Here is a 12,487-nt window from a genome sequence, read left to right on the forward strand (position 1 = left end):
TAGATGGTCTAAGAATGGCAAGCTCCTTATAAAGCTAGGACTAGAAATCTCCAGAAGGAGCGCTCATGAGGAAGTGCTGGAGTGTGTATGCCCCCACAGGACTCAAATTCCGTTCACAGCAGTCATGTCAGGGTCTCCCAGCCACTTGCAAACTCCAGCTCCAAGGGCATCTGATGCCTCTCCTCTGGCACTCACGGTACTGGCATGTGAGTAATCGGGATCCCTGTATGATGGGAAAGCAGGGGAGAATTCAGGAAGGGGAAAGGGCAGGAGGAGACAGCGAGCGGGTAGCGGGAGTGAGCACAATCAAAGTACAACACACACAGGCATGAAGACACGATCATGAAAGCCACTATTAGGTATAATGCATTTATGGTGATAAAGCTACCGTTTAGTTTGCAGTCGGTCAGTTTTACATGTATGACGACACACGATGTTCTCTTCAGATCTGTGGACTAAGGTAGATTGAGCCCAACTCAAGTGAGGGAAATGGTCTTGCTTATTCTTTTAGCACTCAGCTAATATATAAAGACTAAGTTTGGGGCTAGCCTGGACTACAAAGTCAGACTCTGTGTCAAAAATGAAAACAACACACACACACACACCATGAACCCATTTGCTTTTGCGATTTTTTTTTATGATTTTGTTTCTGTGTATGTTTCTAACGTTTTTAAAATTTATTTTATATTTTGGTTTGCTTGGTTGGTTTGCCAGTCTGCTTTTTAAAGAGGGAGAGAAAGAAAAGAATTAGAAGTGGGTGGATGGGGAAGTTGGGGGAGGGAAGATCCAGGAGGAGTCTGGGGAGGGGAAACTGATTAGAATATATTGCAAAATTTTTTTTTCCAAAAAAAGAATCCACTAAAATATTAAGAAACACTTTTAAACATGCAAAGGACTTAAATATCATAAAGCTATTAGTATAAATATCCTAAACTGACAGGTAACAAATGCAGTATATATTGATTGTCCTCCTGTTCTAACTCTCTTGCTAAATGTGTTGGTGTCCTACATAGTACAGGTCTTCCTAAGCTACTGAAGCTCCCTGATCACACTCTGTTAAGCAAGTCTCCTACACAGTCTGGTCTACAGTAAGCAAGACCAGGTTTCATTGTATGAGCAGCATGCAATCACTTTATAGTTCTGTTGTTTGCACTTCACATCTGTATGGCTGGACCAGTAGACTGGTAAAGGCTCTGACACAATGATTCATTTAGCTCCGTTGGCAGTGATCTCAGCATTATGCAGCCAGTGGGCATACTACAGTATCTCCTGAATAGTTTTAAACTTATTAAAATAACTGCATCTTAGCAATATTCTACTGAAATGTGGATTAAACTAAATTTTAGAACTAAATATTTTTAAAAGGGAAACAATAATTTATCTGACCTAATTTAAATTGTTTTATGGCTACTGGTCACCATTTGTGGACTGTTCCCTTAATTGTAGAGAAGACTCTTTTTGGCAGGTTCCTGGCTAAAACTGGCAGTTTATGAGATGCAAATGAAAGATGCTCGGTCAGACTTTGAAAATCTCACTTAAATGGCCCTATTCTCTCAAAGGCTTTGCCCAGACCTCCTCCAGCTAAGATGGAGATCCACCTTGTAATCAAGAACACATGGGTGTGACACTTTAAAGGTGGTGGTAGAGGGGGCCAGAAAGGTCTAAGATATTAATGGCATCAAGGAGCCATTATACTACTTGTCAACTGCACAACTTGGGAGAACACAATTTTAGATGAAGAAATGCAATGCCCTGCTTTAAGTCACCAGTTCAGGGCTGTCAGTTACTTGTGCAGATGAATGGATTTCCTATTCATTGATATATGCGAATAAATGATGTATTGCCACTCTCCTTGAAAGGTGTTTAAAATAACCTAGCTTTGTCAAAAACATTTTCCCTATACTTTCTATAAAGTTGCATATCATGTTAATATTATTAATTGTTTGAAGATTGGGGATTGAGAGCTTCTGTTAAAATGCAAGTGTAGATTGACAAGAGTTACATTTCAAGTTATCAATATAACTGACTGTAGCAATGTGAAAGAGGTGCCTTTGGTAACTGGGTAGGCTCTAGGGGAATGGAACTCAAGGCCTGTAATTTTTTTTTGTGTGTGTAGGAAGATTATATTTCCACTTTATTCCTAAAAGAGACACACTTATGGCAGCCTTAATGGGGGTGGGGTACCAAAGAGAGAACAAAGTAAAGGGGAAGGGGAAAGAAGAGATAGAATAATGAAGTGAGGGAATGTTGTTTCTACCACAGTGAGTTGGAGGAAACAAGATCAGTTAGAAAGCGCAGATCTGCTTGAAGCTTCACCAAGGAGACAGTTGTTCTATTAAGATTAAAACATTTCTCAAAGCTTATTGTTTGTGAGACCGGACTAGATACTAGAAACTTAAAACATGATGTCTTCAATCATGTCTTCCCTTCAAAAGTCTCTAAGAAACAGGCAAGCAAGCTCTGACAGAATGCTGTGATGTGTGTGTGTGTGTGTGTGTGTGTGTGTGTGTGTATGTATGTGTGTATGAGCACAAGTGGACCCTGAAGCCGAAGCAGGACAGCAGAATCCACTGCAAGAGTGAAGAAGGCGGTCAGGAAAAGCCTCACAGAAGTGATACCTACACTGAGCTCCAAGGAGGAAAAGCGGTTTTGTAACACATAAGGAGGGATGTGGGTTTTGCCAGACACACTGCACAGAAGGCTCAGGAGGTGAGCTTCTCCTCTTTTTTCTTTTTGGATGAGCCACATTTTACCCATAAGCCTCACTATTCATAGGAAATGCACATTTTTAAGGATTCACTCTTAAAGTTTTGAATATGTGATTATATAATTAGGAATTTCACATTGAACAAACCAATATAAGAACAGAGGAAAGTAGTTCTGCTGTAGGTACCCCATTACCTGTGTCAGTACTCATGAATAAGCATTTCTGTTCTAAAAGAAATCAAGGGAAAACTATAATCTGATCCTTCTTATCTCTCCAACTTTGTGTGCAAGTTACAACACAGCCTCCAAGCGTGCCGAGCCTCTAAGAATGCCCCCATTGTCACTTTGTCTCTATGTACTGTATGGAATAGAAACGCAAACAACAGAGTACAGGCGGGCCACATACAACTCAGGGGTCTTCTGAGTTAAGATTTGCCAAATCAAATAAAGGTAACTTTCTAAGTATGTTCAAATCATACATGGCAAATGTATTTTAAAAAGTACCTGCTGCCAGCTTGGTGGCACACACCTTTAATCCCACTACTTGGGAGGCAGAGGCAGGAGGATCACTGTGAATTTTTTGTTTGTTTGTTCGTTTGTTTGTTTGTTTTTGTTTTTCGAGACAGGGTTTCTCTGTGTAGCCCTGGCTGTCCTGGAACTCACTCTGTAGACCAGGCTGGCCTCAAACTCAGAAATCCGCCTGCCTCTGCCTCCCAAGTGCTGGGATTACAGGCATGCACTACCACCGCCCAGCGATCACTGTGAATTTAAGGACAGCCTGGTCTACAAGGCATTTTCCAGATGAGCCAGGTCTATATAGTGAGACGCTGTTAAGAAAAAAGTATACCTGCTGAAATTCAAATTTAAATGGGCCTGTATTATTTTTGTTACTAATGTCATAATCATAATTTATAAGGAAATACATTCTAGTGAAAAAGGTAGCAGCGGGATGACTATTTTTGTGGCATTTTGTCTTCCTTTAGGGAATGCTATAAGCTGCACATTAAAAAATTGTAACATATAATATAAAAAATTAGGCTTAATTAGCTAGTAAGCTATGAAAACTTTCCCCACAGCAGTGCGATGTCATCTTTAAATACTGCTCCCTGTTAAAACACTGAGGAGTCACTCTTGATTAAGAAAAATGGAATATTAATGCCTTAAAGAAATATTAAGTGGTATTCGCTGGCAGGTTATAAGTACTACAATATTCAAGTTGTTGACTGTATTTCTAAAAGACAAATCATTCAACTAAAATATACAGGCATAAACATTTTCTACACATGCTATTCAAGACATCTTTTTCAAAAAGGAAGCCTACATTTATGATTAATGACAATAACTTAAAACAGGTACAAGAAAATATTTGTCATGCTCACAGGGGTCTTATTAATACATCGTCTATTGATGGCCACACAAAGGAGGGTTCTGAGTAACTCTGGAACCTAGGAAAGGGGACAAGTCTAACTCTTCCAACCCACTGTGCTTACTTTGTCTGTTCAGTAAGGTTTCATTTGTGACTTCCAGAATCCTTTCTTCATTAGGGTACGCAGAAGAACTAGGCGTACCTTATGGAGTGACTGCTGGAGCGTGTACTGCTAAGATACAGGTCTCCACCTTACATTCATATCAGACAAAGAAAAAGGACAGCCTGCTCATCAAACTTAAATCAAACTTGCTAATTTCATGCTAACTGTATGGTCCCTTTGCAGGACAAACCAAAGGCTGCCCAAGATAAAGGGCTTTCTCAAGAAAACCACCAGTCTTGAAGTTTTAGGGAACAGATCAACTTGTTACCCCTTTTAGAGGAGGTATGTGACTAATTCAAGTATTACATTTCCCTTCACAGGAGGACTTTACAGATTTCATTATTATGAATGTTCATCCAATTGTTTCTCTCTGCTTAACGTACAGTGACTTCTGTTGGTCTGAGTACTCTCCAGTCCTTCAGTTAATGCTTACTACTTCAAAAGTTAAAGGATTTACAATTAACTATACACTGATTTTATCTTCGCATTCCACAAAGAAAATAATTAATGTCACTAGAAAGCAGAAGCTGGTTGACAACAAATGCTTGTGTCCCTTCAACATGTAAGTTCTGCTTTGGCCAACTGCTCTCTTTAAAGACTCACTTTTGGTGCTAACATGAGTAATAATATGGACTAAGAGCATAACTGATGGATGATATCCAAAGATGTTTAACTTTGGTAATTTACAGCATAACTTGAGGTATGGAAACATGAACAAGGTCTCTGAAACTTGAATTTACCTCGAATTATGCCATCATCAACACCATGATATGAAGAAAGCATAAAAGTCATCAGGAGTGGAGATAGAAAGTGCAAAAAAAAAGTAAGTATAATTCACACATCTGGCTTTGGAACAATGGAGTGGCATTTGTGCCTTCTTTACCTCCAGTCACCAAAGTCAGGGCTGGCACTACCAAAGCCCAGCTGCTTCACGCTCTAGGTTTTGACGAGTGCAAAGAGGAATTGGTCTCTCAGACTTCCAAAAGAGTTTCAGGTTAGAAACGAAAGTAAACATGCTGTTGACAATTAACATTTATTAAACATATTCAAGCTTTTTAAATAAGTCATACAACTATCTTTTTTTTTCCTGGTAGCCAAATTAGCAGTTATAAAAAGTAAGTAAAACTAACTCAATGCCTTACCTTGAACACAACAGAAACAGCACCATACCGACATGTAATACAAATGTTGAGACAGGTTTCCATGCCTAATCTTTAAAAGCCAGTGTGCACGTTACTTCTGAATGCACACTAGGCTCGTCCCACATGTTCAATAGCCGCCTATGGCAAGCGCCTACTACACTGTGCAGTGTTTAAACTACATGTTAAGAAGAGGCCTGATCCTTGCTTTAATCACTCCCTGTGAGGTGCTTTCCTGTGAGGTGGATGTCAAGCCCCTGCTGCAGTTATGCTCTTTTGTGTTAATGAACAAAGTAGGCTCCAAAGTACAAGTGGTTACACCACTGGGAACAGGCATGGAGTCTGAAAGGGCCATTTCAGTAACACTCAGTACCTATGTGTTAAGCTACCTGCCTTTCCTGCTTAATTGTTTGATTGTGTCAAATTTCAGGGACTTCAGTTTTCTTTTAGGATCCACTGAGTGGCCATATCACCCAGCATTCAGGAGAATACTCGTGTCTTCACCACTTGCTGGCTTTTTAAATAAACTGGTTCTTCAAAGGAGTTAAATTATTTAAATATCTAAATTCAAAGTAGTTTATGGAAATTGGTGAGAATCACAGACTCTTCTCATGAAAATAACTTGAAAAGAATCACAATAACAATGACCACAAACAAATACAAAAATAAACTAAATTCCAGGCTAACAAGCCCTCGAGAAACTACAAAGAACAGCGGAAGGGCTTGCATGCTACACTGAGACTGCACAGGCCTTACTGACAAACTACGGCAGAGATGATCATTATGAGACAAGTAATTGACGAGTGGCAGCCAGCATTTCATCCTCAAACCTGAGCCCAAAATGTAAAAGGGTTTGCTTTGTAATGATTGTTAGCTCTTTCTTCTCATTTATCATTAGAAAAGTTTTAATTGAACTTTGGGCTTTTAATTGCCTTCCAGGCAACATAATAAAAACCAGAACGTTAGTATAGATCCTACGATCCTCTGATGCAAGCGATCTTTATCTTTATGATGTAAAATGAGATTAAGTGACACAGTTAAAATTGTCACAGTATGAGCCAATGTATAATTTATTTATAATTTAGTTGTAATGTTATTCTTGTATCTCAAACACCTGCATATTATCATCTCTGTACATTACAAACTCCTCCATACTTGAGAACAGTGGCGTTGATCCACTCAGTTAAATAATGATTACCTCCCTAATACGCTAAATTTTTCCTAAGTGATAGCTGCCTCCAGAAGACGTCACTATACCTTTAGTCCTGGACTTTATTCATGGTTAATTGTTTTGCTTACCTTCAATATGGTTGAGTTTTAGATGTATAATCCAAGACTTTTTCAGACACAGAGAATATTTAACAGAACTTTGCTCAAAATAGATTTTTAATGAAGTATTTGTTAAAATACAGGAAGCAGTCTGATATTTAAAAATGTACTTGGGTGACAAGACAGAAAATTAATATTTATTAATCAATCTAAACATGTTTTAGTTTACCATTTTAGGAAATGGTAAAATGCTAATAGTTAATTCATCAGACCTTTCTATGACAAAATTGTCTTATAACCAACTACATATGGCCTACATATCTTCAAACTAATTCAAGTACTCTTTGGTTAGTGTTTCCATTAGGATTCTAGTATTCATCGCCAAACTTAAAAAGCTCTCATACAAACCACATTCCTCAGGTCTCAAGAGTCTTATTTGTTCTCTTAGGCTGGCAGGATGGTTGAGCAGGTAAAGGTACTTTCTGCCAGGCTCAATCCTGGGAACCATGAAGTGAAAGGAAACAACCAACGCATCCAAGTTGTTGTCTGACTTCCACATATGCATCACGGCATGGACATGCAACACACACACACAACGTTTAAAAACAAATCGAACTCTTCTGGTGATTGCCTGTAATTTGTCTCACACTATATAATATAAACAACTATGGAGTGTAAATATCATTTGATGTATTAAAAGTTGGAATTTGAAAGCACTGTAGAGGTTGAAGTAAGTTGGCTTAAGCCACATACTATGATCTTGTGTATGCTTTTACACAAAAACCCTATGAAGGGAGACATGTTTGATTACTTAATTATTCTTAATGGGAAGGATTATTAATGTTATACTTTTGGAAAGTCAGTTTTAAGGTAATTATTTTGGTTTATTGAATCTCTTTAAGAATATGTGGTTTGCAGCCTGGGGGCACATAGGGAGGGACCCATGGCTCCAGCTGTATATGTAGGGGAGGATGGCCTTGTCGGGCATAGGTGGGAGAGGAGATCCTTGGTCCAATGAAGGCTGGACACTGAGTGTGGGGGAATTCGAGGGTGGGCAGGTGGGAGTGGGGGGGGGTAGGTGAGGGCACACCCTCATAGAAGCAGGAGGAGGGGGTGGGATGGGGGTTCCTGGGCAGGAGGGAAAATGGGGTAAGAAGATAACATTTGAAATGTAAATAAAATATCTAATAAAAAAAAACAATATGTGGTTTGAGTAGAACCCCTTAAAATATAGTATGGCCTCAATTAAGCTGCTATAAATGATGTTTTTAATATCATTGTTTGGAAAGAAACTGCCTCGCTGTGGTTTGACTATTTTGTTGTGATTCCTGAGTTCTCTATTATGTTCTTTTCTTCTTCACTGTTTATACTCTTTGGCCATAGAAAACTTGTTTTTTAAATCTTTTATTTTATTATGAAGCTACCCAGATTTCTATGTCTTTTGTAAAGTTTTACAAATTAAAATACAAAATTTGAAAAGCGGCAATATATTCATGACCTGAAGAAAATCTTTAAATACTTATCATGTATTCAGTTAACTTTTTAAGTTAGTCTATATTTATTATACAAAATAAGGTTTTGTTATGACATTTGTTATACGTATAGTGTGACTTTGAATCATACTTACCCATTACCCTCTTTTCCTTCCCCGTCCTCTTTCTCTGTGCAAACAGTCTCACATTTACTTTTATCTTTTATCCCTTTAAAAAATCTAGATTCTGTATATGAGAGAATATATTTAGCATCTGCCTTTTTGAACCTGTGATTTTGCTAGCCGTTTAATTCTTGTATAAGAAAATCCTATACTGTGTGGCAAAACACATACAAAAAAAACCCTTGAGAAGGTAAGTCCCTTCTGCTGAAGACACCATGCACTTTGGACACAGGACCCAGACGGTTTGAGTTGGCTTTAACTTAAAAGCATTTTCTCTGAAGACTAGCTTTCATGGTACCAAGAGCCGCCAATCAAGCTTCCAAACAGAAAAAACAAGTAACAATCCTACCCAACTATGATGCCTGTGAATGACTAGTATGGCACGATAATTTCAAAGGTGCAGGAGTGGCATAAACATCTTGGTAGTGATCAATAACTCTCAAATTGTGCTCAAGACCTGCTCAACAAGAGGAAAACATTTTTGGTTCTGGAGACTTAGCCAAGGGCTCAAGGCTAGTTATGGTCTTCGGAGGAAAACTTATTTGAACCACTTTACTAAACCAGCGTAATTCCTAGATGTATTGTAAATATTTATTCTTAAACCCACAGATAAATGCCATTATCAACCTTAATCAAATAAATGTCGCCTTACAACAGATTGAGATGGAACTACATCCAATCAAAATGCAGAGAACAAGTGACCATGTGATTCTCAGCCTCACTGATGTATCTATAACACAACTCCTGTTCTTAAAGGTAAGGAGCATCCTGGAAGAGGGGGTAGAAAGACTGTAAGAGCCAGAGGAACAGGAAGTCTGCTGTCTAAGTGCACCTCCCAGAAACACATGGACTTACACCCATGAATTGTCACCAACTTGGTTCTCTAAACAAGATGTGAACAGTCATGAGAAAGGCTAGCAAAATAAATAACAACTTCTATGGTAACGAAGAGCTGAGGCAAGCTCTGGTAATGAGCGTGAGTGCCAGGAAGACACTGGACATGAAATGACAGGAAGGCCCGTGGCACGGAGGGAAGGGTGAGGTGTGGGGAGGGATGAGAATGGGTGGCGCATGGGTTTCTGGAGCCCTCTCTTGATTTAGTGCTCATTCTCCTTATTGAAACGTCAGCTAGTCTCAAGCCAATGAACGGTGTGACCCAGCGTTGATTTTGGTTGGCTATGTGATGAGGGGGGCTCTAAGGGAACACTGGAGATAGAAAGAAACCTGGCACAAGTGGTGGCTTTGACTGTTCTAACAGTGACAAGGCTGATGGAATGCAGAGGCTAAGACGACGAGACTTGAAAGAGATAAAAAGTATTGTGAAGGTCAGAGTGGAGCCAAGGATGCCTTGGGGATTCAGTTCTATACTTGTCATTGATGATGATACGTTGAGATGATGAAAACTTGGACAGAGATGCTTTGGGGATGCAAAAATCTACAAGTAAAGCTCTCTATGGTCAAGTGAAGGTTGGAATGTTTAGATATAAGTAAAATATATGCCTGGCTAGATAGTCCCAAACTCAGGGCCATAGGCTCGTACATAATACACTCACTGTGGGAGTTGTGAATCTCTCACCAGAGCTTAAAACACCCAGATTAGATGATAGTTTTGTTTTTACATGAAGGCATACACAGTAGAGAGTACACAACGATGTTTTCATTATTGGGTTTTTAAAGAAGAGAAATAAAGAATCACATTTTAGGTGTTTAAGGTAAAGATAAGTAATTTTAGCTTTTTTATGATAAACCATAGACAGCCTCTTATGTTATGATTTTACTATGTGGTTTCCTCTGTAGCAGCCCTGTTTCTTTTGTGCTCTCTGAGAATACACACTGGTTGTCCCACTGCTCAGAAAGCACTTCTGGCACATCTGAGTATGGACAGTGGCTCTAAGGTACTAGCGGACCGTCTAGAACCCAGCCCAAGAAGGAGCCAGGTTGATTCCCTGGTGCCTGCCACCTTCAAATGCTCCTTTCCTTAAGAAGGAGCCTTGGGAGTCTCCATCCTGACGAGCAGACTTAACGGCAACAACAAACTGTCAAGCTCTTCAGACATGCCCAGTGCATCCTGTAATATGCTGCAGTCCCTCCCACTCCCACATGCTTGGTTTGACATGTGGAAACTGAATTCTTAAGGTAATAGCATTAAGAGATGTGGCTTTTGGGAGATAATTAGGCCATGAGGGTGGAACCTTGAGAAGGTGGATTGTTTCCTTTAATAGAGGGGGGAAGGTCAAAGCTCCATGTTATCACACAAGAAGGTTCCACCCCTGGACTAAAAAGCAGGCTCTTATCAGACAGCAAAGCTGCTAGCACCTTGATCTTGGGCTTTCTAGCTTTAGAACTTAAAATAATTTACTATAAGGCAGTATATAGTACAGTACTTTATAACAGTAGCCTGATAAAGACACTAAACAATTAAAACTTAAGAAGGCATGGTGGTTATTTCCTAAGCCTCCAATGCACCAAGCTTTATTCCGATCCCAGAGGGTATTCATGTCAACACTCAGCACTCACTCTATGCTTAAAGTGAAGTAAAATGGAAGAGATCAAGGTGCTTCGGTATAAAAGGTAGGCAGTCTTTGTGTCTTGCATCCATGTCTTTCGTCATTATCTACCCAGTTCTTTGTATGTCTTAGGCATAGTCACTGTTTAGTAAATACTTGTGGAATGAATGAATGAAAGAATAAATGCAGGTAAGTGAAAAAAATAAAATGATTTTTCTTCCTAGTTATCAATTTAAGTAAGTTTTCCCTTGATTATAAAACATTTGCTTAGTGAAAATTATTAAAAATTCCTTAAAATAAAGGCAACTTTCTCCTTATAGCTCAGTATTAATTAATTAATTGTAATTAATGCACAATTGGCAGTCTTCTTGAGCACACACTCTGGATCAGGCACTGAGGATCAGGCACTGAAGCAGACAGGGCAGGCCCTGACCTCACTGATGCACTTGCTTTTGTGCTGCAGGGAGACATGGGAATGAGTCACTGAGCAGAAAGCTGAAAAATCACGTCTATCTCTTCCACGTAAATATTAAGCTAATACCTAACATTCTCCTAAGTCTTAAAGATAATTACTTTAGTGATTAAACACTGTTAATACACTGTGCAGAGAGAACCCCTACATACTAACATTCCCTCCAGGAGAAAACAGCTTTTTAAAAGAAAGGGACGGCATAAACTGGTTCTTCTCGAGAACAGTCAAGAAAAATTGTCTAATGATGAAATAAATAGTAAGACAATAAGAATTCTCAAAATTCACTCAAAAAAGGTCAAACTGTCCTAACTCACTAACTCCGGTCCTCTTTTATGTCTCTTTCCTCTTAATTTCTCTTCCTGCCTTTTCCTTCCACCCTCTCCTCCTCTCTCCATCTCTCTCTTCTTCTACATCTCTTTCCAAAAGTTTCCATTTCTTTCACTAGAGAACACATGAGATCTGGGAAGCCACTTCCAGGACTGTTCATCACTGGCTCTCACAGACCACCTGCTTCTTGGTACGAGGTAAGTTACTGCTAATCAGCTGGAGACTCTGAAATCATAGTGAGCCCTCAGTTTTACTCCCAAAGTATTCCCACTGCATGTTCCTTACCTCCAAAGCCTGGCTGCCTTCTGCTTCAGGCGTTTTACATCTCATTTCATTTGCTGTATCTCCTGTGAGACAGAAGGAGAACCTTTCTGTTATAAGGACAATTATCTTGAGTTTGTTTGCAGTATTTTTTGGTATTGTATGCTTCGTGCTATGGAAGCAACCACTATTTCCTTTGTTACAACTTAAATTAATTTTAAACAGTAAGAAAATATATTTTTACAAGGATATCATAAATCATTCCATAAACACAAATTAAAATGTATCCTGCTTACACTGAAAAGATCACTTTGTATTGTGTATATCAAATCATATTTTAATTAATGAAGAAAGCTATGACTTAAAGACAGGCAAACTATTTTAAAATACAAATTCCTTTACGACATTTTCCTCCAAGTTTGTTTTCACAAAGTTTAATCCTTATGGCTTTTTTTTTTTTGTCCCTGTGGATTAAAGAAGATTTGTGTATTTCTGTGTAACAGTAAACCAAGGAGAAGACAACCTTCGCAGCAGGAAGAAACATGAACAAACACATTAACAGCCTTCAGTCGGTGCCATGATTTCTATGTCTGGTGCCTCAGTAGATTCTTTTACTAAATTAA

The 12,487-nt window shown here is 38.9% G+C and overlaps 1 protein-coding gene across 1 annotated transcript in view; it reads right to left on the bottom strand.

Annotated features, from left to right (window-relative positions):
- Umad1 (UBAP1-MVB12-associated (UMA) domain containing 1) overlaps window positions 1–12,487 on the bottom strand; it is a 157,168-nt gene that overhangs the window by 33,109 nt on the left and 111,572 nt on the right. The window contains exon 3 of the mRNA XM_034518898.2: window positions 11,889–11,950. Coding sequence (XP_034374789.1) covers window positions 11,889–11,950 — 62 coding nt within the window. The remainder of the gene's footprint in view (window positions 1–11,888; window positions 11,951–12,487) is intronic.

The sequence above is a fragment of the Arvicanthis niloticus genome, chromosome 15, assembly GCF_011762505.2.
Source record: "Arvicanthis niloticus isolate mArvNil1 chromosome 15, mArvNil1.pat.X, whole genome shotgun sequence".
NCBI lineage: Eukaryota > Metazoa > Chordata > Mammalia > Rodentia > Muridae > Arvicanthis > Arvicanthis niloticus.